General features: G+C 42.0%; 2 protein-coding genes across 6 annotated transcripts in view; both read right to left on the bottom strand.

Annotated features, from left to right (window-relative positions):
• HECA (hdc homolog, cell cycle regulator) overlaps nucleotides 1–1,037 on the bottom strand; it is a 76,843-nt gene extending 75,806 nt beyond the window's left edge. For all 4 annotated transcript variants that reach the window (XR_009153620.1, XM_058170697.1, XM_058170717.1 and 1 more), the window contains exon 1: nucleotides 119–1,037. Coding sequence is in view for 3 of the 4 variants with exons in the window: in XM_058170697.1 (XP_058026680.1) it covers nucleotides 119–347 (229 nt within the window). In the remaining variant the exon portion in view is untranslated. The remainder of the gene's footprint in view (nucleotides 1–118) is intronic.
• A 12,488-nt stretch (nucleotides 1,038–13,525) lies between these two features.
• ABRACL (ABRA C-terminal like) lies at nucleotides 13,526–24,477 on the bottom strand. 2 transcript variants are annotated; one of them, XM_058170740.1, is made up of 3 exons: nucleotides 24,310–24,477; nucleotides 21,139–21,205; nucleotides 13,526–14,950 (listed from the first exon to the last, which is right to left on the bottom strand). In XM_058170740.1, the coding sequence occupies exons 2-3, from the start codon at nucleotides 21,197–21,199 to the stop codon at nucleotides 14,766–14,768; spliced, it is 246 nt and encodes an 81-aa protein (XP_058026723.1). In that variant the 5' UTR covers nucleotides 21,200–21,205; nucleotides 24,310–24,477; the 3' UTR covers nucleotides 13,526–14,765. The 2 variants fall into 2 exon arrangements, with proteins under 2 accessions (XP_058026723.1, XP_058026715.1); XM_058170732.1 differs by lacking the exon at nucleotides 24,310–24,477 and adding an exon at nucleotides 24,053–24,285.
• Nucleotides 24,478–27,285: the final 2,808 nt, after the last annotated feature.

Genomic DNA, 27,285 nt, shown 5'->3' on the forward strand with positions numbered 1-27,285 from the left:
AGCAAAAAAAAAAAAAAAAAGGAGCCAGTGAGTGAAGTTTGGTGGCTGTACGCCGCACGCCTGCTTCCTGGCTCGCTCGCTCTCTCTTCCTACATCTCTGTCCCGGAGATGTTCCTACCGTTTTTAGAGTCGCCCGAAGCCGAGCCCGTCGCCGCCGTCGCTCCCCCGGAGCTTCCTCCACCTCCTGCAGCCACCACGGGCCCGCTTGCTCCGACCGCGGCCACGGCGGCCAGGACTCCTCCGGCGCCCGCAGCTCCTGTCGCGGCCAGGGCTCCATTTTCCTGCTCGTCCCCGCTGCTGTTAGCGCGCTTGTTCTTCTTGCCCTTGTTACTCTTCTGGTTCGGCATCGCCAAGGGAGGAGGAGGAGGAGGAGGAGGAGCGGGTCGCAGCGGGAAGGCTGAGGAGGCGGCGGCGGCGGCTCTTGGTGGCAGTGCTGCTGCCTCTGGTGCTGCTGCTGCTACCCCCGCCGACCCCCGCCTATTGCAGCTCCATTGTCAGGCGGAGCAGCACACTCGTCCTTCGCTCACGCACCGCGGCCCTGTCGCATGCATGCACGCTCACACTCACTCACACACACACACACTCACACGCGCGGGCGCGCGTCCACGGACGCCTCGCCGCGGAAGAAATGCAAGCCAGGGAAAAGGCGTGTCTCGCTTGTTTTGATTCTGTGCTCCCTCGGCAATGCTGGGCTCCCCGCCCGCTTCCTCCTCCACCCGCACCCACCCCTTCTCTTTCTCTCTCTCTCTCTCCTGCCAGGCCTTGGCGACAGTGCTAAGCAAAGAGCAAGTGAAAGGAAGGGAGGAGGAAGGCACGGCTCAGAGGCTGGACTTGCGACAGCAACGAGGAGGCGCTTAAGCTTCGCCTTCGGACTTAAGAAAGCCGCCTTTCCTTTCGTGGAGTTTGTTGTTTACAGCGGCGATTGGATTTCCTCCAGGCGCTGCACAAGGGGAATAAAGCAAGGGAAGGGAGCCCTGGGTAAGAACTCCTAATCCGATTAGCGGCTAATCTCTCAAGAGTGGACGGTTTCCTTTCTCTCGCCGTGACATGAGGTGAAGCGCGTTGGGTTAGGCCGGAAGGTGAGTGCAGACCGACCAGGTCTCTGTAGTGTTATGTGCGAGTGAGAGGCAGGTAGGTAGGTAGGTAGGCAAGTAAACGCTGGTCATACGGTATATCTCGATACAAGAAGTTCAGACTAGAAGAATTCATTTGGAGTTCCACCCAAAAACGTTTGCCAAGGGAAACGAGCCAGTAAATGATGGGGAAGACCATGGCAAAAAGATAGAAACCGAAAGAAATGGACTACGTGGAGGAATCCAATGGACTATTCATTAAATCCCTTTCAAATAGAATGTGCCTAGGAGTTTAAGGATTGAAAGTATATTTTCCAATTGATGGATTACTGTTTATTATTATGGTTGTGGTTATTATGGTTATTATGCCGTGTGATTGCCGCCTTACTTGGAAATCCATCAACCTGCACATCCCTGCCTGCCATTTGGTGATGGGTTGGCAGTTGTGGGTGGGGTTGGGGAGAAAGTAACTAACAAGCCTGTTTCTTCATGCAAAGAATGGATTAAAATGTTTTTCCACAATAAAGCACAATCTTTACAAGACCTGACTTGAGTTTGGCCCTTTTGAAAAAGAGCTGCAGGTTTGGCCATGAAATAACAACGTTGTCCTGGCCTTATTTCTCAATATTATTTCAATTTTGCTTTGAAATTTCAATGGAAATGTTACTTATTACTGTGTTTAAACCTTTCCAGACATGCAGTGTTGTGTTTTATATTTCTTTTTAAAAGAAAACTCCGTAGTTGGATTGGCACTCTTCCAATCCAATATACCGGTACATGTAGTCCTTGACTTACACCAGTCACTTAGAGATAGTTCAGAGTTAAAGTGGACTCCAGAAACTTTGGACCAGGGATGAAATTCAGCCAGTTCTATTCGGCTCAGGCAAACTGGTAGCGGCGGCTGTGGGAGGCTCCACCCACTCACACGGACATGATGATGTCGCTTTTTTACAACATTTTAAGCCTTTGCTCATGTGCAGAAAGCTTTGCGCATGCGTGGACGCACACATTTGCAAACCGATGGGGAAGGTAAGTGAATTTCACCCCTGCTTTGGACCCAGATTCAAAGTTTCAGCAGCCATCTCCCCCACAATAACATGATCCCATTTTGGGTAGTCAAAAACCTGACCCACATTTACGGCATTTGCAGCATCCTGCAATCACATGTCCATGATTTACAGAAACTAGCAGAAACTATTTTGCCAGAAACTAGCATTTATTTCCAGTTTTTAGCAAAAAAATGCACCGTAGAGACCAACGGATTCACTAAATGAGTGCAACATTCATTTATTAACCACTGCAAAAAAAGTCATAAAATCAGATATGGTCTTACAACTGTAGTTGAGAGTTCAGTTAATCATAAGTCAAGGATTGCCTGTATAGTAAGTTGATATTTCAGTATTCAGTGAGTGAGTGCAGTTCATCAGCTCTTCTGTCAGCAGCTATGAAGCCTTGTATATCACTTTGCGGTTCAAACTAAAATATCTATGGTTTTTACCTACCTGCCTACCTATCTGAGCCGAGGTGGTCCAGTGGTTAGAATGTAGTACTGCAGGCTACTTCTGCTGACTGACTGCAATTTAACAGTTCGAATCTCACCAGGCTCAAGGTTGACTCAGCCTTCCATCCTTCTGAGGTTGGTAAAATAAGGGCCCAGATTGTTGGGGGCAATATGCTGACTCTGTAAACCATGTAGAGAGGACTGTAAAAGCACTGTGAAGTGGTATATAAGTCTTAAGTGCTATTGTTATCTATCATCTATCTACCCTGACGTACCTATGTGTTTATCAAGTTTACATAGCTGCCCTTCTCCGACAAAGAGACTCTGGGTGGTGTACAAAAAAAAATATATATTTGTAGAAGCAGATTTAAAAACAAACATAAAGAAAAACATCTCAAAGGGGAAGTGTATCAAGATATAACATGTGACGTAACCAAAATATCTATTTGAATGCAGGGCAGCAGCCCACAATGTTGAATAAACCATCTGTTTCTGATGTCTAATTAGAGAATAAGTTTATATAAGAGCTCCAAATCCTGTGTTTATCTGGCTAGTTTTACAAACCTTAATCTTTTGCTTTTCATCAAGCAATTTCAATTCAGACTGGGAGCTTTGTTGTTATTATTTGACAAACATAGCAAGAAATATTTGCTTTTTGTAATAGTTAATTTTTAAGATTCATTTATGGATGTACATGGTCAGTTCCAAAATTTACCAAGAAATATATCTAGTATATTTCATATCTGTTACTATGGGTAGTCCTTGACCTGGAACCATTCATTTAGTGAACATTTGAAATTACAATGGCAGTGAAGAAAGAGATTTACAACAGGTTCCATACTTACAACTATCACAGCATCCTGTTGACCATATGAACAAAATTTAGGCACTTGGCAACTGGCATGTATTTATGATGGTTACAGCATACTGGGGTCATGTGATCACCATTTGCAAACCTTCCCAGCTCATTTTCAGCAAGCTAAGTCAATAGGAGAAGCAGGATTTGCTTAACAATTCTGTGATTCACTTAATAATTGCAGTGATTCACATGACAATCTTGGCAAAAATCTTTATAAAATTGGGTATGACTCATTTAACACCTTGCTTAGTGATGGAAATTCTGGTTTCAACTGTAGTTGTAAATCAACTACAGTTGAATACTATCTGTATTTGTATCTGTATTTTCACACTGCAAGTTCAAGAAAAGTTGCTTATCAGAAGGGGGAAAGTTCTAGTTGCTCATGCAATAAATTAAGACCAGGTTTTTTTTTAGTATGTTGACATATTGCCAGAAGGATGCCAAAATTCTCTAAATGTTACTATCAACAGGTGCAATCATTTAGCTCTGGAGCCTGGGGAGAGCGAAAAATGGGACTTCCAGTCCCACTGGAAGTTGGCAAACAGGCCGTTTCTGACCTCCAGGGGGGTGGGGAAGGCCGTTTTCACCCTTCCCAGGCTTCTAGAAAGGCTCTGGAGCCTGGAGAGAGCAAAGATGGGTCTTTCCCAGCCCCCAGAGCCCCTCCGGAGGCTTCCTGACTTCTGGTGGGTCCAGAAGGCTTGATGTGCGCGCTGGAGCTGAGCTCACATGCCCACCGATATGGCTGGGAGAGGAGGGGGGGAAGCTGTTTTCAACCTCCCCAGGCTCCTAGAAAGGCTCTGGAGCCTTGGGAGAGCAAAAAATGGGCCTATCAGACCTACCAGGCCATCACGTGCCAAAAGCAGGGTGTGGGTGCATGCATGGGGGTCAGGGCGCATAGATTTATGGGTGTGGGCATGCATGCGTGTAATCCCCCCACACTCCTCCCCTTTTTGGGCATGCAATGGCAAAAAGGTTAGCCATCACTGTTCTAGTTAGTACAAATGCAAAGAAGATGTATTTAATATTGTGGCAAGTTTAAATTCTTTTACCTATCTTTCTAATTCAACTTTTAAAAAGCTCACTGGTTTGTTTAAAAACTATGAGACATCTGATTAATATTGTAGCTTTTTTTGAAAAACACACACATTAAAGTGCTGCATTCTGACAATTCATGTAAGAATCGTATTAAATATTTTTTTGCTGATGAAATTTTTAAGCCTATTATATGTAGTCCTCATTTACCGACCATAACTTGGTTGTTAAGCAAAACACTTACGATCTTACTCCAGCTTCCTTTGCTTTACAGATCTGCAAAGTTGGTAAATGCTAATATTGGTCGTAAAGTTACTTTTTAATCGCTTTCACACCTGTGAATGGGCACTGATTGAAGCAGTGAGATGGCTAAATAAGAGCAAAGGAAATATTTGCTGCTGTGTTCATTGGAATAGGACCGGGGTGTCAAACTCGCGGCCCACGGGCCAGATGCATCATGCGCTGGCCACAGCCACCCCCATTTTAGCAAAGGGGAAAAAGCTTTGATATGTCATGTGACGCCAACGTGTCACAAGTTTGACACCCCTGGAATAGGAGAAAACAATAATTTCAAAGGACACGAAGAAGGGAAATGAAAATTTCTAGGCAGACTTTGCTATGCCTGTCTGAAAAGAAGCAGAATGGCATTACAATCCATTCAAGCACTGCTTTGTTGCTGTTGTAGGCAATTGATGAAGGGAGCAGTTGTTGAATTTGACTTGTAATCACATTCTCGACCTCTTAATTCAGATGCATACATACCATGGGATTGGAAATTAAATTAGATTATCTCTCTGGGCTCCCAACATCTGTATTTCTGTGATTACTGTCTCTCAACCATTAGTCAGAGAGCTTGAAGAAAAGCTTTATCCCTCAGGCAGGAGAAAAGTACTACTGAGAAACTGTATCCCAGCTTCTAAGAAGAACATATTAGCAAGAAAAGCCAGGATCTGTCCTCTCTGGTAACCAGAGAGAAAACAGCCTCTCCAATTTTTACTTTGTTATCAAGTAGATTCATAGAACCACAAAATGAAGGGATTGGGATGAATCTTGAAAATGGGATGAATCTTGAAAATCTTCGGGTCAAATCCGCTGCTCAGTGCAGATTCTGTGACTACAGCTTCCCAGACAAGAGTTGCCATCCAGCCTTTAAATCTAGATAGAACCAGTGAAGGAAAGGCTATTATCTCCCAAAGCTGTAGACCACAGGTGTCAAACTCGATTGTGTCACAGGACATATTGTGATGTTTTTTGCCTTTGTGGAGCCGGGGTGGGTATGGCACAAGGGCCCCCAGTTTGATACCCCTGCTGTAGACCCATTCCTTGTTCCATTTCCAACAACCAGGTCATTAAGCAAAATAGTTGCTAAGTGAATACCTGACAGAGAGAGAGATATATACTGGGAATATTATTGGTTCGTACCATCTCATTCAGATGATGTCTTCCATAAGGTGTACCAGTATTACTTTCACTCTGAAATGTATTGTGGTCAAGCATACAAACTTAGTTGTAAATATATGCATTGGTCAGAAAGTGAGCTTTTTATTACAGTTGTATTTGCAAATGGTCGCTAACCGAGATAGTCACTAAACAAGGAATGGCTGTATTGTGTTTCATTGCTTTTGTGTACAGTGTTTACATTCTTTATACTGTATAATAACAATAGAGATTGTTATTGCTGTTTCTGTAGTGATTATAATTTTTACAGGGATGGTTACTAAACTGATGCCCAAATTTCCTCCTTTCTCATCCAGGCTTAGGATCACCATGGCAGAAAATCTAATGCTAATGCGAATAATAACAATACTAATAACAAATGTTAAGCAATCATTTTATTTTGTCTCTCTAAGAATATGACAGTATCTACTTCAGAATATAGGTCAAAGGAAGAATAGAAAATAAAACTCTTTATCGGTTGTATTTTTTTTTAATCCAGGTTGCTTTGAAGAGTTATTGAAACTCAAAAACTTGGAATGGTTTTATATACCTTCATTTGGCCTAATAATTGCCTGTGTGGATTTTAATTTGCTTCTCATCACCATCAGAGGATCTATGCTGTTCAGGAGTGATGTTACAATTTCTTTTCCTAAGACATAATAACAGGAGGAAAAAGTGAACTTGCCTTTGCTGAAGGAAATTGATGGAGCATATAAACATTTATTTTAATATTAAATAAATAAATAAATCAAGCAAGCAAGTTGTCATCCTTTTGTGATCCAAAAGAATCGTGCTAAGTCATACTTCTTTTGGACCCCAGATAGATGGGAGCTTGCTTGATTATTTAATATTAAATAATTTGTATGGTTGCCCACCCAACAGAAAACAAGCAGGGTAAAAATTCAACAGCTAATAATAATAATGGGCAACCTGGCTCTCAATTATACCCTTCCTAACGGGAATTTACCCATCCCAGTTCCAAGGTCTTTCTAATGGCCAACAAGTCAGGGCCAATTGAATTTCAGCGGCTTGGGGGGAGGGGTACTCCAGAGGCCACAAATCAAAAAGGCACACCTTGTGGTATGGCACTGTTCAGAAGAAGGGTTCGTGTTAGTAAACTTTGTTTTGCAAGTCACAAAGATTGGATTCCCAAATGACAATATGCAAAATCCAAACAACCATATTATACGCACCACAGCTTGCAAATCCAGAGTTATTTATGTCCCCATTCCAGTTTCTAAGAAAAAACAAGCCCAAATCCCTTCTATTTGGATGTTTCTTTCTGCAACATTTGGGACACTTCTCCAAATTTCTAGATCTGGGGAGAACTACCATTAAGCTTTTGGATGAAATTATTCTGATTCTTCCAAAGATATCTTTGCAAGAGAAAATGGTTGTTGTGTTATGATAGAGTAACAGGCTTACTTTATTTTTTAAAGGAAACTAAAACGATTATGTCCCATTTCATGAACTCAAGGAAAATTAGGAATTGGCATTGTGCTTAAACATGGTTATTTGCCTTACCTTGTAGAGGTACCTTGCAATTACTGTAATTTCTGATTGCTAGCCCAGGCAGCTTCTAAAAAACCATTATAATGAAGCTGATAAACACACAGCTCTGAAGGATTATATCCTGAAATCAGGAAAGTCTGTTTATCTCTTTATTTGTTGTTTGTACTGTCTAATTTTAATTATTATTATTATTATTATTATTATTATTATTATTATTATTATTATTATTATTTCAAAGGATATTTCTGTTCTGAATAGCATGTGAACTACCGTATATACTCGAGTATAAGCCGAGTTTTTCAGCACGTTTTTTGTGCTGAAAAACGTCCCCTCGGCTTATACTCGGGTCTATACGGCTTATACTCGAGTTTTGTTTTTTAAGCCCTCGGCTTATACTCGATATATCGGCTTATACCGAGTTTTGTTTTTCTTTTTCACATTTTACCGGACGGTAGCGGGAAGCCCTGCCGGTGCAGTGAGAGGGCGGGCGGGGGCCGCCAGCCTTCTCAGCTGAGGGAGGGAGGGTTTCCCCAACCGGTAGGTGCCTCATTTCCCACCCTCGGCTTATACTCGAGTCCCCAGTTTACCCCAGTTTTTGGGGTAAAATTGGGGACCTCGGCTTATACTCGGATCGGCTTATATTCGAGTATATACGGTAAATCTTTTTATCAATAGGATTATTTATATATTACAGCTCATTATACTCTTCCTTAGTCTTTAAAATGCATTTACTATATTTTCACATCAATCTTTTACAACAAACCTATGATTTTCTCCTGCAGTTGTGCTGCTTTAGTGCTGTATCCAAATCTATTGCCCACATAAAGTCAATATATGGGTTTCTCCCCTAGAACTAAGCACTGTTGTTCATTCAGAATAACATTCTGTGACTCAACACAGACATATATAATTCTGAATTATTGGAAGAAAAAAAAGTGTAGAACAACCTGTAAAAATCCCTTCAAACTGGTTATCTGGGAAATGCCTACAAATTTAGGAGGCTCCATGCAGAGTCAAAGCTTTGTATCTGTTGCTGAATAATTTCTTAAATATTTATATTAAAAGATCACAACAGGGATCTATACATAGATATGGGTAAGGAATGAAATTTTCACGTATATAAAGGAGGCTTAAGTCTTTTTCTCCCTAATCCTATGAATTTTATTTATCTGTGTTATTTGTGGTGGGAATTTGTAGTGATTGAAAAGCCTTTGTCTTTTCTATTTGGTTTTCTTTCTTTATTCAGCAAGTGATCCGGCTCCTGAATGGAAATTGGTTTATATGAATATTATATGTCCTGCCCAGCTTCCTAAACTCAGAGCAGGTTACAATAAAATTAAAAGCCTATGTTTGCAGGTGTAATAGCTTTATATATAAAGATGTGTGAGAGACTATATATCTACATGTATATTAAATGTCAGTGCAATAAAAATAACCCAATGCCATACAGTCATAATATTAAATGTCCACTGCCAGATGCCTAGTGCCACAGAACTGTTTTCATGCCTCTGTGAAAAGCAAATAAATAGAGTACCTGGCGGACCTCTTGAGAGTAAAGTGTTCCATAGCAGAAGCCACTTAAAAAAAATAAATCTGCCTTTGGAGCATTATGCCTTCGATCTCTTGACCAAGCAGGACTATAAGTACCCCGTCCCTTCTTGTTTGCAGAGGCTAGGCCAGGGGTCCGCAACCTGCGGCTCTGGAGCCGCATGTGGCTCTTTCACCCCTCTGCTGTGGCTTCCTTGTCACTCAAAATATGCATCACAACCGCCAATGTGCGACACCCGCCAGCACATGATTTATCGAGCTTTTCAACCCTGGGTAGGCCAACCATGGATAAATCCAAGAAAAGAAAAGTTTCAGGGGAAAAAACAGAACATTTAATTCAACTACATATGCTAGTTTTATGGCCGCTCAAGAAATAGTCAGGCATGGGAAGGGTTTTGTGGCTCCCGGTGTTTTCTTTTCTGTGGGAAACGGGTCCAAATGGCTCTTTGAGTGTTTAAGGTTGCAGACCCCTGGGCTAGGCAGATCCCCTTGGAAGAGATGGACCATAAGGTATCCCAGTGCCAAGCCCTAGACTTAAAACCAATTGTAACATCTCATTCCTTGAATCAGATGTTTGATAGTTAATGCAACAACTAAAGAATTGGTGGTATATTCAGTGCTACCTTTAAGACACAAGAACACAAGAACAGTTTTTTCCCCGAAGGCCATCACTCTGCTAAACAAATAATTCCCTCAACACTGTCAAACTATTCACTAAATCTGCACTACTATTAATCTTCTCATCGTTCCCATCACCAATCTCTTTCCACTTATGACTGTATGACTGTAACTTTGTTGCTGGCAATCTTTATGATTTATATTGATATATTGACCATCATTTGTGTTGTAAATGTTGTACCTTGATGAACGTATCTTTTCTTTTTATGTACACTGAGAGCATATGCACCAAGACAAATTCCTTGTGTGTCCAATCACACTTGGCCAATAAAAAAAAATTCTATTCTATTCTATTTAAGCCAAGGCAGAGTGGGCACTATCCTTAAGTGCAGAAACCTAGGCAGTGTCCTGCTGAATCATTCTAAAAATTCAAATCTGTACAAGGTCGCACCTCAGTCAGTATGGCCTGGGGTTCCATATGCCCTTGAGCTACCGCTGGCTGTATTGCAGTTGTTGCACTCATCTGTTAATAGACTCCTTTTCTATCAGGTTCAGGTTGTAAATCTTCAAAAGTAGCCCCATTTGTAGCATGTGACTTTATTCTAAATGTGTGATGCGGGCCAATGCTGTTTGTGTGGACAAGACTTTTCCAGAATCCTTAAATTGACAGTTTTTCTTAGGGTATTTTAATGCTAAAAAATGCCTGGAAAACGCAGCTCTTGGCTGCATTTCTGGGCTTTGATTTGTTTTGCAACTCATTGCTGTATTTTCAGCAAAATATTTGCTGAAATATTTTTCATAACACTAGATGAGAATGTCCCAAAGGTGCTTTTCAAGAGGCAACTGGACTTTTTGGTTTTTCTTCGAAGACATTTTGCTTCTCATCCAAGAAGCTTCTTCAGCTCTGACTGGATGGTGGGGAATGGAAGGATTTATATTTCTTGCAGACAGCTGGTCATTTGCATTTTATTTAGAGAATTGTTGAAGCCACTGGAGGTCTATCTGTGTCCTCAAGATAAACTGAGTAGTGCAAATGGAGCCTTCTTGGAACTGGACATAGATGATATTGTATCCCTCCCCTCTGTTGAGAGTGGCCTGTTCAATTTTGACATAGATAGCTTCTTTGAAATCAGCAGTCCTCTCTGTCCAAAATGTGGACTTTGCTGTCTTCAAAAGAGTAGCCTTTGTCTTTTAAATGCGGATGGACTGCTGAATCTTGTCTTGATGGGTTTGTTGCAGAGGTGGGTTTCAGCAGGTTCTGACCAGTTCTGGAGAACCAGTAGTGGAAATTTTGAGTAGTTCGGAGAACCGGTAGTAAAAATTCTGACTGTCCCCACCCCCATCTATTCTCTGCTTCCCGAGTCCCAGCTGATTGGGAGGAAATGGGGATTCTGTAGTAACCTTCCCCTGGAGTGGGGAGGGAATGGATATTTTACAGTATCTTTCCCCTGCCACGCCCACCAAACCATGCCACACTCACCAAGCCACATCCACAGAACTGGTAGTAAAAAAATGTGAAACTCACCACTGGTGCCATGCGTTCATGAAGTAGTTGTTTTGTTTCTCCAATGTACAGATCTGCACAAGCCTCACTACATTATACTGCATATACTACATTGCTCAGTTTATCCTTGTGGTGTACAAGCTTCTGCCTTAGTGTATTCTTGAATTTAAAGTGTGCACATATGTTAGGTTGGCTGAAGATCCTCCTGAGCTTTTCAGATGTTCCTGCGAAGCAAAACATCTTCAGATATTCCTGAGAAGCGAAATGTCTTCAAAGAAAAATGAAAAAGTCCAGTTGCCTCTTGATAAAGCACTTTTGAGACAACCGTGACCTGGATGACTGAGAATCTCCATAAACGACTAGATGAGAATGGATTTCCACACCGGTTTTAATTTTGGTTTAACTTGTAAAGCCAGTTTTGCTTAATTTGATAAGCTGTGACTGATAAAAATTGGGCTGTAAATTCATTCAGATTTATTAAAGTTAAGTAACTTTGACCACACTACCTTCTTAATTTAATCAGAAACATTGCTGTTGTTATTTGCAAGGGGAGAAAAGAGGGCAGTCTAGATTTGGATCAAGATGGGGAACATGGGCTAAACCTCCTTTCCAGTCTGTTATATTAACCTGATTCTTCAATAATGCAAATGTTAAAAATGTGAATAGGCTCACTTTTGGAAATGTTTTTATCTACCATCTGTACAGGTAGTCTTTGACTTACAACTAGTCCTTTAATGCCTGTTCAGTTATGACAAGTTTCAGAGGCAGAAAAAAAAGCGAGGCACAGAGCTCACAACCAACAAACCTGTTGCTAAAGTTCACCTCTGAGAACAGCTGATTGGGGGTATTCCAGGAGGCCAATCCACCCCCAGTTTTTTTCTTATTTTCCTCTCCAAAAACTAAGGTGCATCTTATAGTCCGAAAAATACGATATATTGTTACAGCTTATTATATTTGGTTCTCAAGTCTCAATAGCAGTTTTTTTGTTAGAATTATATCCAATGTTTTCTTCAGGCCCTCAAGGCAGCATACATGATACTTCCATTTTTCCACAAAACAACTGCTCTTCGAAGTGTGTTGGGCTGAGAGAAAATCATTTATGTTTCCCAGTAAACTTCCTTGATCAAGGATGGAATCTGGGTCTTCCCTGCACCAAACCAACATTTGAGCTCCTACACACTCAAGTAATATTTGGCAGCACTTGGTTCAATTTATGTTTCATATTAATCCATAATTACACTTCTGGAATTTTGTTCTTTGGGGGATTTTTTTCTCTATTTTCTAAAGTAAAATTGCAACCACCATAAATCATAAGAAAATGCATATACTGTACAATTATTTTGAATGAGAAATGATTAAGATCTTAAAATTTTAGAAGTGTGTACTTTGAACATAAACTTTAATGAAAAATCTTTAATCTTTAAACCTCTAGCATTTTAGTCAACCAGGTGTCAGTTAATTCAAAGACATGAGTTTCCATAGGAAATTATCTTGTTTTGAAATCAGACATACCACCATTTTTCGGATGCACTGCTTCCTTGTTTATCTGCCTTATTTATCCAGAATTCACACACTAAACTTCCAAAACATTTCCAGCTATTTTCAGGCATATTGAAAACTCAATTGCTTTTATTTTGTGGTAAGTAATGTCCTTAATCTTGAATCATAACTTTAATAAGATTACTCTTAACACAGAATGCATTATTTAAACTAATATGTAAATCATTCCAGAGATGAAAATACTGTATCAAATTCCTTCATAAGCATCAAAGTAACATTTCAGATTAAGTACCATTGTTTTTATTGTTAAATAAAAATAACCATTGTTATTCTCCACCATCACCATAACAAATTACGTTTTCTTTTTCTTGGAATGCTTCAATGCTTCTTGATGAAATTAATACAAGTGTGTACAGAATTGGCAAAGAAGATCCTTACAAAATAAGAATTCCAGTGCTCAGGTGAGCTACTCCAGACTTCAAGAAACAAACCACACTGGCGAGAATTGGAAATATTTTATTGTAAATACCAAAAATATGTATTTTTGAGACCAAATTTTCCTGGTGTACATGAAATGTTTATTTAATTAAAGGCATTTTTTTCCACAGAATGAAATAGCTAAAAATAACTCCCAGATTTTTATTTATTGATGAAGTATTTTACTTTGAAGCCCTTTAGGGACTAATAAGGAAGACCAGCTAGCCACCGAATCAGTTACACACAAAAGGATCATGCAAAGAATAGAATAGAATGCATAGAATAAGAGCTAAAAGACAAAATGTATCATGACACTATTGTTGTCTTTAATTCTCAAGTATTTGGGTAGGAGGGGAGAGGAGGAAAAAATTGGTGATTTGCTAATTTCCTAGATGAATTATAGTAATGAGAAGTGCACTTCTTGTAAAATCTTGTAAAAAACTAAAAGAATGGACCTCTGTGAGATAGTCTTGTACAATTCTACCAATTTCGCATGTTCATGTCCTCTATGAGGCAATCTTCCTGTTCTTCTCATTTTATGTCATATTCTATTTTTCAAGTGTTCACTCCCAGATGCCTGCCAGAGAGGGTTCAGATGAGCATTTCTCACACCCTATTCCATTTCTTTCTCAAACTGACCAAATAGAAAAGGAATAAACTTGGCCTTAACAGCAGTTTGGATAATACTTAGTGCTTTCTAAAGTGATCTACACAGTTTGTTTAAGGTACACCCATTTCCCAGAAGGGCATCATCAACAAGTAATAGATTTTATAGAGAAACTGGAATCTGAGGAATAGAAGGACTGTCCTCCCACTTCTTTTTATAACTTTACCCTGAGAAAAGGAATATTGTTTGAATTAGACACAAATGGTCTTTTGAGATTCTCAAATTTGTGGGAAGTGAAACTGGATGGACAATTTCTCAACCTCAAGACTCCCATTTAGCAATGAATATGCTGCCAAAGAAAATATCCAAATATCCTTTCAAGTATTTCCTCAGAATTTAATCTATTTCTTCAGAATTTAATCTATGTCTGATTTGCCGATAGCTGGAGAAATTATTGTAATAATAAAAGACAAAACACTTTGTCTTGGTCACTATAGCCACGTGAAAAATAACACACTAATGATACATTTTTCTTAAATTATTTCTTCTTTGAAATGATTTCCATAACATTCCTTCATTAATGAGAATACACTAAAAAAGTGCAAGAGAATTCCTCCCTACCATTGCTTTTATAACTTTCCACAGTTACTCCAAAGTATCACAGTTCAGAAAGTGTCACATGAAAAACCTATGTTTCAAGAATCACATAAAAAGACCATATCAAATATTCAGTTTCAGATGAAACCACCAGCTTGAATGCTTCATTTGGCCAGAATATTTTTGATTCTTGCAGAGAAATCAGAGAATCCCCATAAACTGGAAGTTTGTAGCAGGGTTTAGGTTGTTGATATTGATAATTTGTAAGGAATTCTCAAACGTTTTAACAACATTTCAGACATATGAGAGTGTAATTTCCAAATCCCCCCCCCCAAAAAAGGCCCAACAAACTATGTAGCAGGGGTTTCAGAAAAGGCCTTCAAAGAATTTTTATATATAATTCTATAAAGATAAATAGGAAGATATACTTTCAATCAAATGCATCTTGATCTGAGTTACATATAGATATCTAATGAAAATGCCATTTGCTAGGAAAGTAACTAATCCTGCAATAATAAGATATCAACATTGTCATGAACTCCTTGCAAAAGCAGTTCGCCAGGATAATTAACTATCTTCCGTCGTTTTGCAGCTTTCAGGGTTCCTACTAAAGCCTCAAAAAGGTTGGCACATTTCTCATCCGCAAACAGCACTCCAAACTTCACACTCAATGTCCCATCAGGATCTGGACAAAAGAAAGCATGATAATGAAATGACATATTAATATTTTAGCTCCCAGTAAGTCTTTGGACCTGGAGAATTTCAAGGTTTCTAATTTCATTTAATAAGGTTAGTATAACCTGTTTCCCTGAAAATAAGACATCCCCTGATAATAAGCCCAATCGAGCTTTTGAGAGCATGCACTAAAATAAGCCTCCCCCTGAAAATAAGCCCTCCCCAAAAATATTTAAACACAAGAGCTGGAAATCAGGTAAGACGGCAAGAGGAGCCCCATCTTGCTCCATGCACCCCAAATTAATAAAAGGTAAAGGTTCCCCTTGCACATACGTGCTAGTCATTGCCGACTGTAGAGGGCAGTGCTCATCTCCGTTTCAAAGCCGAAGAGCCAGCACTGTCCGAAGACATCTCCATGGTCATGTGGCCGGCATGACTCAACGCCAAAGGCATACGGAACGCTGTTACCTTTCCACCAAAGGTGGTCCCTATTTTTTCTACTTGCATTTTTACGTGCTTTCGAAACTGCTAGGTTGGCAGAAGCTGGGACAAGTAACGGGAGCTCACCCCGTTACACGGCAGCACTAGGGATTTGAACCGCTGAGCTGCCAATCTTTCGATCGACAAGCTCAACGTCCTAGCCGCTGAGCCACCGCATCCCTTACCCAAATTAATAAGACCCCTCCAAAAATAAGGCTAAGCACTTATTTCGGGGTTCAAAAAAATATAAGACAGGGTTTTATTTTCAGGAAAACACGATATCCGTAGCCAAATTCATCACAATGTAAATATGTGAAAATACAATCAATATGTTAACTTTTAAACAGAACATATACTCACAGGCACAAATTAATAAAAATTATTAATTCCAAATCCATTAGATTAAATAGTAAACTATATCAAATTAAATGATCTCTGCAACCTTATTTTAGATTTGCTGACACTGCTGAAGAAGATGTCAAACCACATTTTAACACTTCTTTTTTTAAAAAGTTAATCTTCCGTTTTTACATTTTTAATCACCGAAACCTGAAACTATATACTGAATAATAATTATATGATTATTCATAAGATGATAATGGTATCATTTAGTCCCAAAGTAACTCAAGCTAGTTATGATTAATACTGACTGGCTTCATATTAGCCATGTTTTTTGAATAAACCACAACTAAATGGATTTCCCTACATGTTAAGTTATAAAAATATTTTACAAATAGCAATTTGCATGATATACTAAGCTGAAAGCAACAAAAAAATCCCTTATTTTTTAACATATTGTGATTAGTGAACATGAATATCACCTGAAATTAAAGTCAATGGGAAAAAAAATAAGATTGCATTTAAATGCCCTTTCCAAAAAGGCATACTAGTATAGTGAATTTACAAACCACTACTTAGGTTATATTACTTAGATTAAAACCTAAATTTATACTAGCAGTTTGAACTGGAACCAAAATGCACATAAAAATCCAGTTTTATTTTAAAAGCAGGGTATATTATGAAAAAATTCCAGTGACAACTGGGAATTAAATATAGTTGTGGTCTGTTACACAAACTGACCTAATTAATTAATACTCAACGAGTAAACAAAGAAAACCTGATGTATCAACCTAGACATCACATCTCACTGTTGCCAAGTTTCCACAAACAGGTAGACATCCCCTCAGAAGAGATTGTTGTTTTCCATTAAATGATTGTCTCTGTCACAAGTAAAGTTTGCATTAGAATAGAATAGAATAGAATAGAATTTTATTGGCCAAGTGTGATTGGACACACAAGGAATTTGTCTTGGTGCATATGCTCTCAGTGTACATAAAAGAAAAGATACGTTCATCAAGGTACAACATTTACAACACAATTGATGATCAATATATCAATATAAATCATAAGGATTGCCAGCAACAAGTTATAGTCATACAGTCATAAGTGGAAAGAGATCGGTGATGGGAACTATGAAACGATTAATAGTAGTGCAGATTCAGTAAATAGTCTGACAGTGTTGAGGGAATTATTTGTTTAGCAGAGTGATGGCCTTCGGGAAAAAACTGTTCTTGTGTCTAGTTGTTCTGGTGTGCAGTGCTCTATAGCGTCGTTTTGAGGGTAGGAGTTGAAACAGTTTATGTCCAGGATGCGAGGGATCTGCAAATATTTTCACGGCTCTCTTCTTGATTCGTGCAGTATACAGGTCCTCAATGGAAGGCAAGTTGGTAGCAATTATTTTTTCTGCAGTTCTAATTATCCTCTGAAGTCTGTGTTTTTCTTGTTGGGTTGCAGAACCGAACCAGACAGTTATAGAGGTGCAAATGACAGACTCAATAATTCCTCTGTAGAACTGGATCAGCAGCTCCTTGGGCAGTTTGAGCTTACTCAAGTAGCTATAAGTGTATGAGAAACTTGGCACCAGTTTTCAGAAGCACTTGAAAGAAAATCGGCAGTCTGGTTATTCTATATAATGCTATTAGAACTAGAGATGCATGCTGTTAGCTTAAATAGTCTGTGGCAGGGGTCAGCAACCTTAAACATTCAAAGAGCCACAAAGGTCCTAACTGGAAGCCCCCATTCAATTCTGGAGCTGACCGGAAGTCCAGTTCCCCCGTTATAGTCTTCTCCTAGCGCAGCATCCTTTTTCCTTTGCTGACTGGAAGCCCAATTCCCACCACTACCGCCACCATAGAGTCTCCTCCTAGCACGGCGTCTGTTTTCCTCTACCTGTCCTAACCGAAAGCCCTATTAATTGTGGAGCCGACTAGCAACAGGGATCCACAGCAGAGGGATGAAAGAGCCACATGTGGCTCCAGAGCTGTGGGTTGCTGACCCCTGGTCTGGGGGCTCCTATGCTGTTCTTATTTTCTATTTAGTGATCAGTATTGATATCCTGTTGGTATTGGAGAAGTCCTCTGGACTTGGATAGCTAAGAACAAACAATAGATCATCAAACCAATCAACTCAGGGTTCTCATAGGTTTCAAATTATCCCACTTTGGATACATTATGTGAAGACATAGCTCTCTAGAGGAGTCTTTAATATTGGGAATGATAGAAATAAAGACAGAAAGAGGAAGGCTTAATTAAAGATTGCCGGGTGCGAATCCCTCTTTGTGAGATGGGGTCGTAGGTGTCAGATGGGTTTGCTGATCACGTACCTGGCTCCTTGCTGCGTGACAGCTGCCCTGCCCGAGCTCCTGGAGGTGCTGGCTGGGGTGGCAGTTGAGACCCCCAGACTTTTAGTCATGGGGGACTTTAACCTGCCATCGTCCGGCTCGTCATTGACGGCAGCTCGGGAGTTCATGGCTTCCATGACGGCCTTGGACCTGACCCAAGTAGTTGATGGTCCTACTCACATTGGGGGTGGCACTCTGGATTTGATTTTTCTCTCTGGTCAGTGGTTGAGAGATCTGGACTTAAAGAAAATAGTCATTGAACCTTTGTCATGGTCAGATCACTCTCTTCTTCACCTGGACTTTCTGACCGCCATTCACCACCGCAGGGAGGCGGAGCCGATATGTTGGTTCCGCCCCAGGCGCCTGATGGACCTGGATGGGTTCCGGACGGAGCTTGGGCCATTTCCTGAGGGTCTGGCTCACGGCTCGGCTGAGGAACTTGTTGCGGCCTGGGAACAGGCCGCGGCGGGGGCCTTAGACCGTGTCGTGCCTTTGCGGCCTCTGACCCGGCGCAGGCCCCAACCGGCTCCTTGGTTCTCCGAGGAGCTGAGAGGGATGAAGCGCCGGAGAAGACGCCTAGAGAGTTCCTGGAGGTCTAGCCGTTCGGAAGCTGATCGGACACTAGTGAAGTCCTATACCAGGACTTACCTAGTGGCATTGAGGGAAGCGAGGCGTAGCTACGCCTCCTCCCTCATTGCATCGGCAGATAACCGCCCAGCCGCCCTGTTTCGGGTGACTCGCTCCCTCCTACACCAGGGGGAGCGGGATGACCCGTTGCAGGGACGTGCTGAGGAGTTTAACGGTTATCTATACGATAAAATCGCTCAGCTTCGGGATGGTCTGGACCAAGATTGCGGTGATGCGGGTGAGATGCTCGAGGGTGGTCTTGGTGACATTGTTTGGGATGAGTTTGACCCTGTGGCTCCCGAGGACATGGACAGGTTGTTGGGTAGGCTGAATGCCACCACGTGTTTACTGGACCCGTGCCCCTCTTGGCTGGTGCTGGCCACTCAGGAGGTGACACGAGGCTGGCTCCAGGCGATTACGATCGCTTCTTTGGTGGAGGGTGTCTTCCCGGCCGCCTTGAAAGAGGCGGTGGTGAGGCCCCTCCTTAAGAAGCCGTCCATGGACCCAGCTGTTTTAGGTAATTATCGTCCGGTCTCCAACCTTCGCTTCGCGGCGAAGGTTGTAGAGAGTATGGTGGCATATCAATTTCCCCTGCACCTGGATGAAACTGTCTATCTAGACCCGTTCCAGTCCGGTTTTCGGCCCGGTTACAGCACGGAGACGGCTTTGGTCGCGTTGGTGGATGATCTCTGGAGGGCCAGGGATAGGGGTTGTTCCTCTGCCCTGGTCCTATTAGACCTCTCAGCGGCTTTCGATACCATCGACCATGGTATCCTGCTGCGCCGGTTGGAGGGATTGGGAGTGGGAGGCACCGTTTATCGGTGGTTCTCCTCCTATCTCTCCGACCGGTCGCAGTCGGTGTTGACGGAGGGGGCAGAGGTCGGCCCCGAGGCGCCTCACTTGTGGGGTGCCGCAGGGTCGATCCTCTCGCCTTCTGTTTAACATCTACATGAAGCCGCTGGGTGAGATCATCAGTGGTTTCGTGTGAAGTACCAGCTGTATGCGGATGACACCCAGCTGTACTTTTCTACACCGGACCACCCCAACGAAGCTTCAAGTGCTGTCCCGGTGCCTGGAGGCCGTCGGGTCTGGATGGGGAGAAATAGGCTCAAGCTCAATCCTCCAAGACAGAGTGGCTGTGGATGCCGCATCCCGGTACAGTCAGCTAAATCCGCGGCTGACCATCGGTGGCGAGTCATTGGCCCCGATGGAAAGGGTCCGCAACTTAGGCGTCCTCCTGGACGAACGGCTGTCTCTAGAAGACCATTTGACGGCCGTCTCCAGGAGAGCGTTCTACCAGGTTCGCCTGGTACGCCAGTTGCGCCCCTTTCTGGACCGGGATGCCCTATGCACGGTCACTCACGCTCTCGTGACGTCTCGCCTGGATTACTGCAATGCTCTCTACATGGGGCTCCCCTTGAAGGGCATCCGGAGGCTGCAGTTAGTCCAGAATGCGGCTGCGCGGGTGATAGCTGGAGCCCCTCGTGGCTCCCGTATAACACCCATCCTGCGCAGACTGCACTGGCTACCTGTGGCTTTCCGGGTGCGCTTCAAGGTTTTGGTGACCACCTTTAAAGCGCTCCATGGCATTGGGCCGGGTTACTTACGGGACCGCCTACTGCTATCGAATATCTCTCACCGACCCGTGCGCTCTCACAGAGAGGGTCTCCTCAGGGTGCCGTCAGCGCGGCAATGTCGTCTGGCGACGCCCAGGGGAAGGGCCTTCTCTGTGGGGGCCCCCACCCTCTGGAATGAACTACCCCCCGGACTTCGTCAGCTTTCGGACCTCCGGACCTTCCGCCGCGGGCTTAAAACATATTTATTTAATTGTGCAGGACTGAGCTAGATTTTAAATTACTGGTTTTAAATTGGGTTTTATTCTATTTTTAATTCTAAATTAACGGGCTTCTTAGAATAAGTTTTTTAACTGTTTTTTATAGTGTATTTATGTGTTTTTAAATGCCTGTACACCGCCCTGAGTCCTTCGGGAGATAGAGTCATAAATGCACTACTGAAAGACCAGAAGAACCAGATTGGTTATAAATATAGTCACTAAGAATTGACACCAACTTGATAGCACATAAACAATAATTTATATTCTGTAACAAACTTATCAGACTGGCTTGAAGCAAAAGCCTTAACCGCTTCCTTTAATGTTTGAACTTTGCCAGAAGTTTACTTAACTCTTTATTGATTTTCATCCAATCTACTCCGTGTTTTAAGAACAAAATCTCGTATCTTTTAAAATTGAGCTTTATCTGCAGGTTTTCCTACATTGCAGATTTTCCCCATTACAGTGTCTTCTGGAAATATTAGACCAATATACATTGGAAATTATGTCAGTTATATTCTACCACATTTGGAGTCTATTAATTTTTTTATTCCTTCTACAGCCATTTAGTCATACTTACTTTTGGTCCCCAGCCGTCGAATTTCTTCAACTAACAGGTTGATTTCATGTTCAACATTCATTGTAACCTACAAATAAATTATTGTTGCCTTATAAATTTGTTCCTGTTTTCTTTCATAGTCAGAACAAGTACTGAGTTTTTAAAAGAAGTTTCATGTGCACTTAGGGACACAATGAATGCATGTTGGGGAGGGGTCCTTTTTATCAGTTCACATACCCAAATTATCTTCCTTGTTAAGTGGCTTATGTATTTGGAAGTCAGATACATTGCTACACATTCTGCAAAGGAAAGTCTTAAAATGCATGTGGTACCTGTAATATGTAAAGCATTTACTCATGTTAAAAATCTTAGCATTTAAAATGCCTTTACATTATGAAATGTAGCAAAAAGGGGCTGTTCTGTCATGAATAGTATAACAACTATTTAAAGTATTACATTTCTCTGAAAAGCACATGATTCTGCATTTAAGGTAATTCTTCCCTTCCCTCCCTCTTCCCCCCCCACCCAGTAAATGGAGATTTGACAAAAAAAAATACCTCAGCTGCCTCTTTTGCTGTTTGCAGACCAAATCTAAGGTTATTTTTCTACTTTAAAGTATAACACATTTGGGAAAAAGAACTACGTACCTTACTTTTCATATAATACACTGAATTACCAGTACAAATGCAGAAATTCAGCATAACTTCACCATGACTTAATGAAAACAAAACTTGAAAAGCTGCCACCCCTTGTAACTAGCTTTCTTCAACAGACTTCTACAATAGGCCTTGATTTACAACAATTGGCACCAGAATTTCAGTTGCTAAAGGGTTGTTAAGTGAGTCATGCTTGTTCTTATGACCTTTTTGCCATGAACATTAAGCAAATCACTGCAGTTGTAAGTGAAAAATGCAGTCAGTAAACTAATCTGGCTTCCCCCATTGACTATGATTATCGGAAGCCAGCTGGGAAGGTTGCAAACAACAAACACATAACCCTGGGATGCTGCAACCATTGTAAATAATGCCAGTTGCCAAGCACTCTAATTTTGATCATGTGACTATGGAAAGGCTACAAAGTTCATAAGTACAAGTTGTAACTTACTTTTTTCACTGCTGTTGTAACATCCAATGGGTGCTAAACAAATGGCTATATATAGACTACTGGTTAACAGTTTTGTAAACCTATTAATAAGATCCATCTCAAAGTGGTATAGTATCATAAACATTGGTATCTACCATAGCATCCAGACTCTGCCAAAATACCACCTCTTCAAAATCTTCTCCATCAAATGGCATTGCAAGATAGCGTTACATTTATATAAACTAGTTCAAGCAAATAGGGTGGGAGGGGGTTTGGGGGTTTTTTGGTTTGTTCTTTGCTAACCAATGGCAGTTTCCTGACAGACTATACAAAATCTGTGTAAGGATCCACCCAGGTAAGAGGACTGTGCCTGCTTCATCTTGCAGCAGTTACCTTCGGAAAATCTCAATATTAATCAGAAATCAGACCCTAACAGATTTTTGGCTGTCAGTCTTACACATCTCTCCTACAAGTCTTTTTCACTAAAATCAACAAGAACTTGCCTTTTTTTAAAAATGAGGTCTCAAAATTTAAATTTTATATTCATGTCTAATGAGTAGTTCATCAAATTTGATGGGACTTAAACCTAAGAAACTTGTATGACTGCAGCCCAGGCAAGCAAGCTCTTTCTTATAGTTCCACACTAAGTACGGGATGTTATTAACACAGTGAACAAACATGTTTTGTTTCACTTCAAAGAGCAGAGATGAGGAAGCAGGTGATAATTACTTAAGTGTGCATATTATTTCAAACGTTAAGGGAATGTTTTTTGTTTACCTTTTCAAAAAGTTATAGAGCAAGTGTAACTGAATCCTGACTTAAGATGCTTCCTTTCTCCTAAATGAATAAGAATGCCAAGCAATAGCATGCAAATGCCTGATTAATTTCCAGTAGTCTTTTACATTTATTACAGGAGAGAAAGGAACCTGATACTTTTCATTGGCTTCGTGGCTTAAGAATATATTCATTTCTGAATTCTTTTGTTTGCAGCTAGGATAGGAACAGCGTGATGAGTAATTTCCTTTCTGGTGCAATACATACCCTAATTTGGTCATATGTGTTTGTGTGTGAGTGACTGACTGCCTGACAAGCCAGGCAATTTTCTAGGTAAGATTTCAGAAGTGATTTGCCATTGCCTGCTTCCTGGGGCTGAGAGTGAATGACCGGCCCAAGGGCACCCAGTTGGCTTCATACCCGAGGCAGGACTAAACTGGTCTTCAACCTGCTGCTTTAACGGCTGTATGGCTCTAATGTGGTTTGGGGAGTTTCTGTATTCAGCTAAGGAAAGCTTTCAACAAGTTGAAGGTCTTCTCTGCACCTTTCTCGCTCGAGCTTGGCAAAAAAAAAAAAAAGCTTTTACCTGTTCCTAGGTGCCCCACCGGCTTCTCCCGCATCCAGAGATGGGGAGAGGCTGGCAGAGAAGGCGGGCAAAAAGGAAACAAGCCGCGGGAGGGAAACGCAACTTTGCAAAGGAAGGGAGCGTGAACCGTTTGCGTAAAAAGCGACTGGGCGCAGGTCCAGCGGCTGGGCAAGCAATGGGATAAATGACTCCATCCCCAAGCAAGCCTGCTTCTCTGGAAGCAAGTCTTCGTCTCTGTAGGTAGGGCTCTGTAGGTAGGGTAGCTGTAAGCAATACAGCCTCTAGGGCTGCAGCCCTCCCGCTGGCCAATTGCGCAAAGCAAAATATCAGCTGCGCTGCCGGCTGTTACTGGTTCTTGTGCCCGTCTGGGACCCCCACCCACCCCGCCAAGCAATCGCCGGCGCCTGCCAAAGTGGACTCTCTCCGAGAGAGAAGCATCCTCGGAGCCGAGGACTTCCCCCTCCAAGGTGGATTCTCCTGCCTTGCCCTTACCATCCGCGTGGAGGATCACATGGCGCCGGCGCGGAAGTGCCGGCTACCGCCACCTCGTCTTCCCTCCTCCTGACAAAGAGCTCAGATCCCCGGGCTCGGAAAACACGAGCTCCACGAAGCGGACTTTTAACTCCGCGGCTCCCCGCTGTCAGCTGCACGGGGACACCCTGCGATTTTTGCCCTGCCGTTCTCCCGCGCCTCGGTTGCCTGACTGTGAGGATATGCCCACTCCAGCTCACCTCGATGGACTGACTTACCTCTAGAGAAGAGAAGGAGCGGCGTTCAAAGCCAAGTACCGGGAGGAAGTGTGGCTCTGAAAGAGTGTCAGAAGGAGGAAATCTGTGACCAACCTCCCCACCCCCCTCGAGACTGAAAGTGAGCGGAAGGAGAGGTGCCGCCCACACGCCTGTAGCAAACGCTTCTGGGGAGGCGAGGGGTTAAGATCGAGGCTTGGTTAAACTGATGGCACCTGAGAATAAGCTCCGTTTGCCAAGTGGGAAAACGCCAGTCTCTTGGAACAGGGCTAGGTCACACCTGTGTGCTCGTTACCTGATGCAGCATCCTTAAATGACTTACAGGTGTCAATCAGCCTCGCATAGATCAGAAAACAATGGCCGAATGTTGAAATCACCTCCCTGTAATATTTTTTTTAACCAGGCTTTTTAACCAGCCACCTCCCTAGAGTCCTTAAATGATGAACATTCATGAGCCTGATGGAGGCTCATGAATGATTGTAAATTGAGGACTATCTGCTTTTTGCCCCAACTTCAGGACTGCAGCCCTGTTACAAAGCATATGTCTTTCTGCAGGGTCTTTAAAAGTAGGCTGCCATAATTAGCTCCTATTTTGTCAATTTATATTCTGTCTAGTAAGGGGGACAGCAAATGAGTACAGTAACGTCCTAACAGTTCACTGCAGGATATATTAAGGTCCAGTAATTGGTGGATTTCAATCACTTCTCAAGATATGAGCTGGCCCTTGGGGGAGAGGGTGAGTTTTACAAATGGTTAGAGAAGTAAATTTATCTACCTGTCAAAACCATTAAATATAGCTACTGCTCTTGCAAAGTTGGTGAGACTTAGTTGTCTGACCATTGCAGAAAAAAAAAATGTACCCAATTGACAGGTTACTTTACAGAGAGCTTAGTACATATTCTCAAGTAATCTTAGTGCTGCTTTAGTGATAACAGATTAAACCAGGATCTCTGGAGGCATTTGTTGACCTATATAATATCTGAGAGACAAGCTGCAAGCAGATTATTAGAGCAAACCCAGTATGGCTAGAGAAAGCAATATTGCGGAACTCAAACTTTCAAAAACAGCTTATATCCCATGGGTCTGATGTGCAGGTTGTCTTTGCTGGCTGAGGGATTCTGAGAGTTGAAGTCCACAAGACTTAAAGTTGTCAAGGTTGGAGACCTCTGGTTTAAAAGAAGGCTGATCTCATCTTTCTTCAGTTAAGCTGTTGCTGCTTTTCTCCTGTGGTCATGTTAGTTCAGTAGCACAAATCGGAACAGCAATAAAAAAAAAATCAAATTACTGGAAAGGTAGCATGCACACAGTGGCCAAAAGTTGCTGGACACATTTCTGTTCTTGCCATTTCATCATAGTGATTGCTTGACCAAGTGAGCCAGATCATGCATTCAGCAAGGTTTGTAGAGAAAAGATGGACAATATATCTCCAATAGAATGAAAAACCCAAAGTTAAAGCCCAGACATAAAAGGAGACACCACCTTAAAAATCAATTAGCGAGGCAATGGCAACTTAACATTACAGGGATATGATGGCTGTATCCCATGATTCATTCATGATACAGGTAGTCCTTCATTTACAATCATTCATTTAGTGATCCCCTGAAGCTACAACAGCACTGGAAAGAAAATGACTTGTCACCATTTTTCACACTTATGACCATTGCAGCATTCCCAAGGTGACCTGATCAAAATTGAGACACTTGGCAACTGACATTGTATTTACGATAGTTGCACTATCCCAAGGCAGGGGTGAAATCCAACAGATTCTGACAGGTTCTGGAGAACTGGTAGCGAAAATTTTGAGTAGTTCGGAGAACCAGTGGTGGAAAATTTGGGTAGTTTGGAGAACCGGCAAATACCACCTCTGGCTGGCCCCAGAGTGGGGTGGGAATGGAGATTTTGCAATATCCTTCCCCCAGGAGTGGGGAGGGCATGGGGATTTTGTAGTATCCTTCCCCTGGAGTATGTGGGAATGGAGGTTTTGCAGTATCCTTTCCCTGGAGTGGGGTGGGAAGGAGATTTTGCAGTATCCTTCCCCTGCCATGCCCACCAAGCCACGTCCACAGAACCAGTAGTAAAAAAAATTGGTTTTCACCACTGTCCCAAGGTCATATGATCACATTTTGCAACCTTCTACAAGCAAAGCCAGATTCTCTTAATAATTGTGTTACTATTGTAACTGCAGTGATTCACTTAATTCTGTCAAGAAAGGTTATAAAATGAGGCAAAATTCACTTAGCAACTGTCTTGCTTAGCAATGGAAATTTTGGTCTCAATTGTGGTCATAAGACAAGAACTACCTGTAATGAAATTTTCTCTTCAGTAAGTATGCATAGGATTACTTTGCACTTTCTGCTGGATTCAATGACTGTCAAGGTTCCAGAAAAACCTCCTCTGCATAAAAAAAAACCTCAGAAGCCATTGTCTTTCAGAGTTCTTTACTAGCATAAGGAAACTGGCACACGATGAGTGAAATTCCAAAACTGAACTTCCGGATTCTTTTCCCAGTTATACAAACCCCAAGAGTCCCACCCCCCTAACCCCTTTGCTGGTCACATGGTCCCACGTTCTCCCAGTTCATTCGAATATCTTCCCGCCACTCCTCCTGCAGATGTGAACACCATCCGACCTTGACCGCTTGAAGAATGTTACCATACCCCTCAACCCCCCTTCTTCCCCTCAGGGGAAAAATGTGGCAGAGTCTGGAACCCTAAGGCCTAGTATGGTTTCCAGGCCTGACAATGACACTATCAGAAGTACATAGGATCCACTATATCCATTTGCCCATATTTTTCTATATTATCATTCCAAGTCAATGTGCCGCAGGCTGGTCTTTTCAATGAAGATTATGGACAATAATTGACCATGGTGGTCCAGCAATGGGTGGAAAATAAATATGTTTTTTCACTTTCTAGTCTAGAACTGAGAAGCAGTAGCTGGCCCAAAATAACTCAGCTGGGTTTCCTGCCTAAAAGAAGA

Source organism: Ahaetulla prasina, chromosome 1, assembly GCF_028640845.1.
Source record: "Ahaetulla prasina isolate Xishuangbanna chromosome 1, ASM2864084v1, whole genome shotgun sequence".
NCBI lineage: Eukaryota > Metazoa > Chordata > Lepidosauria > Squamata > Colubridae > Ahaetulla > Ahaetulla prasina.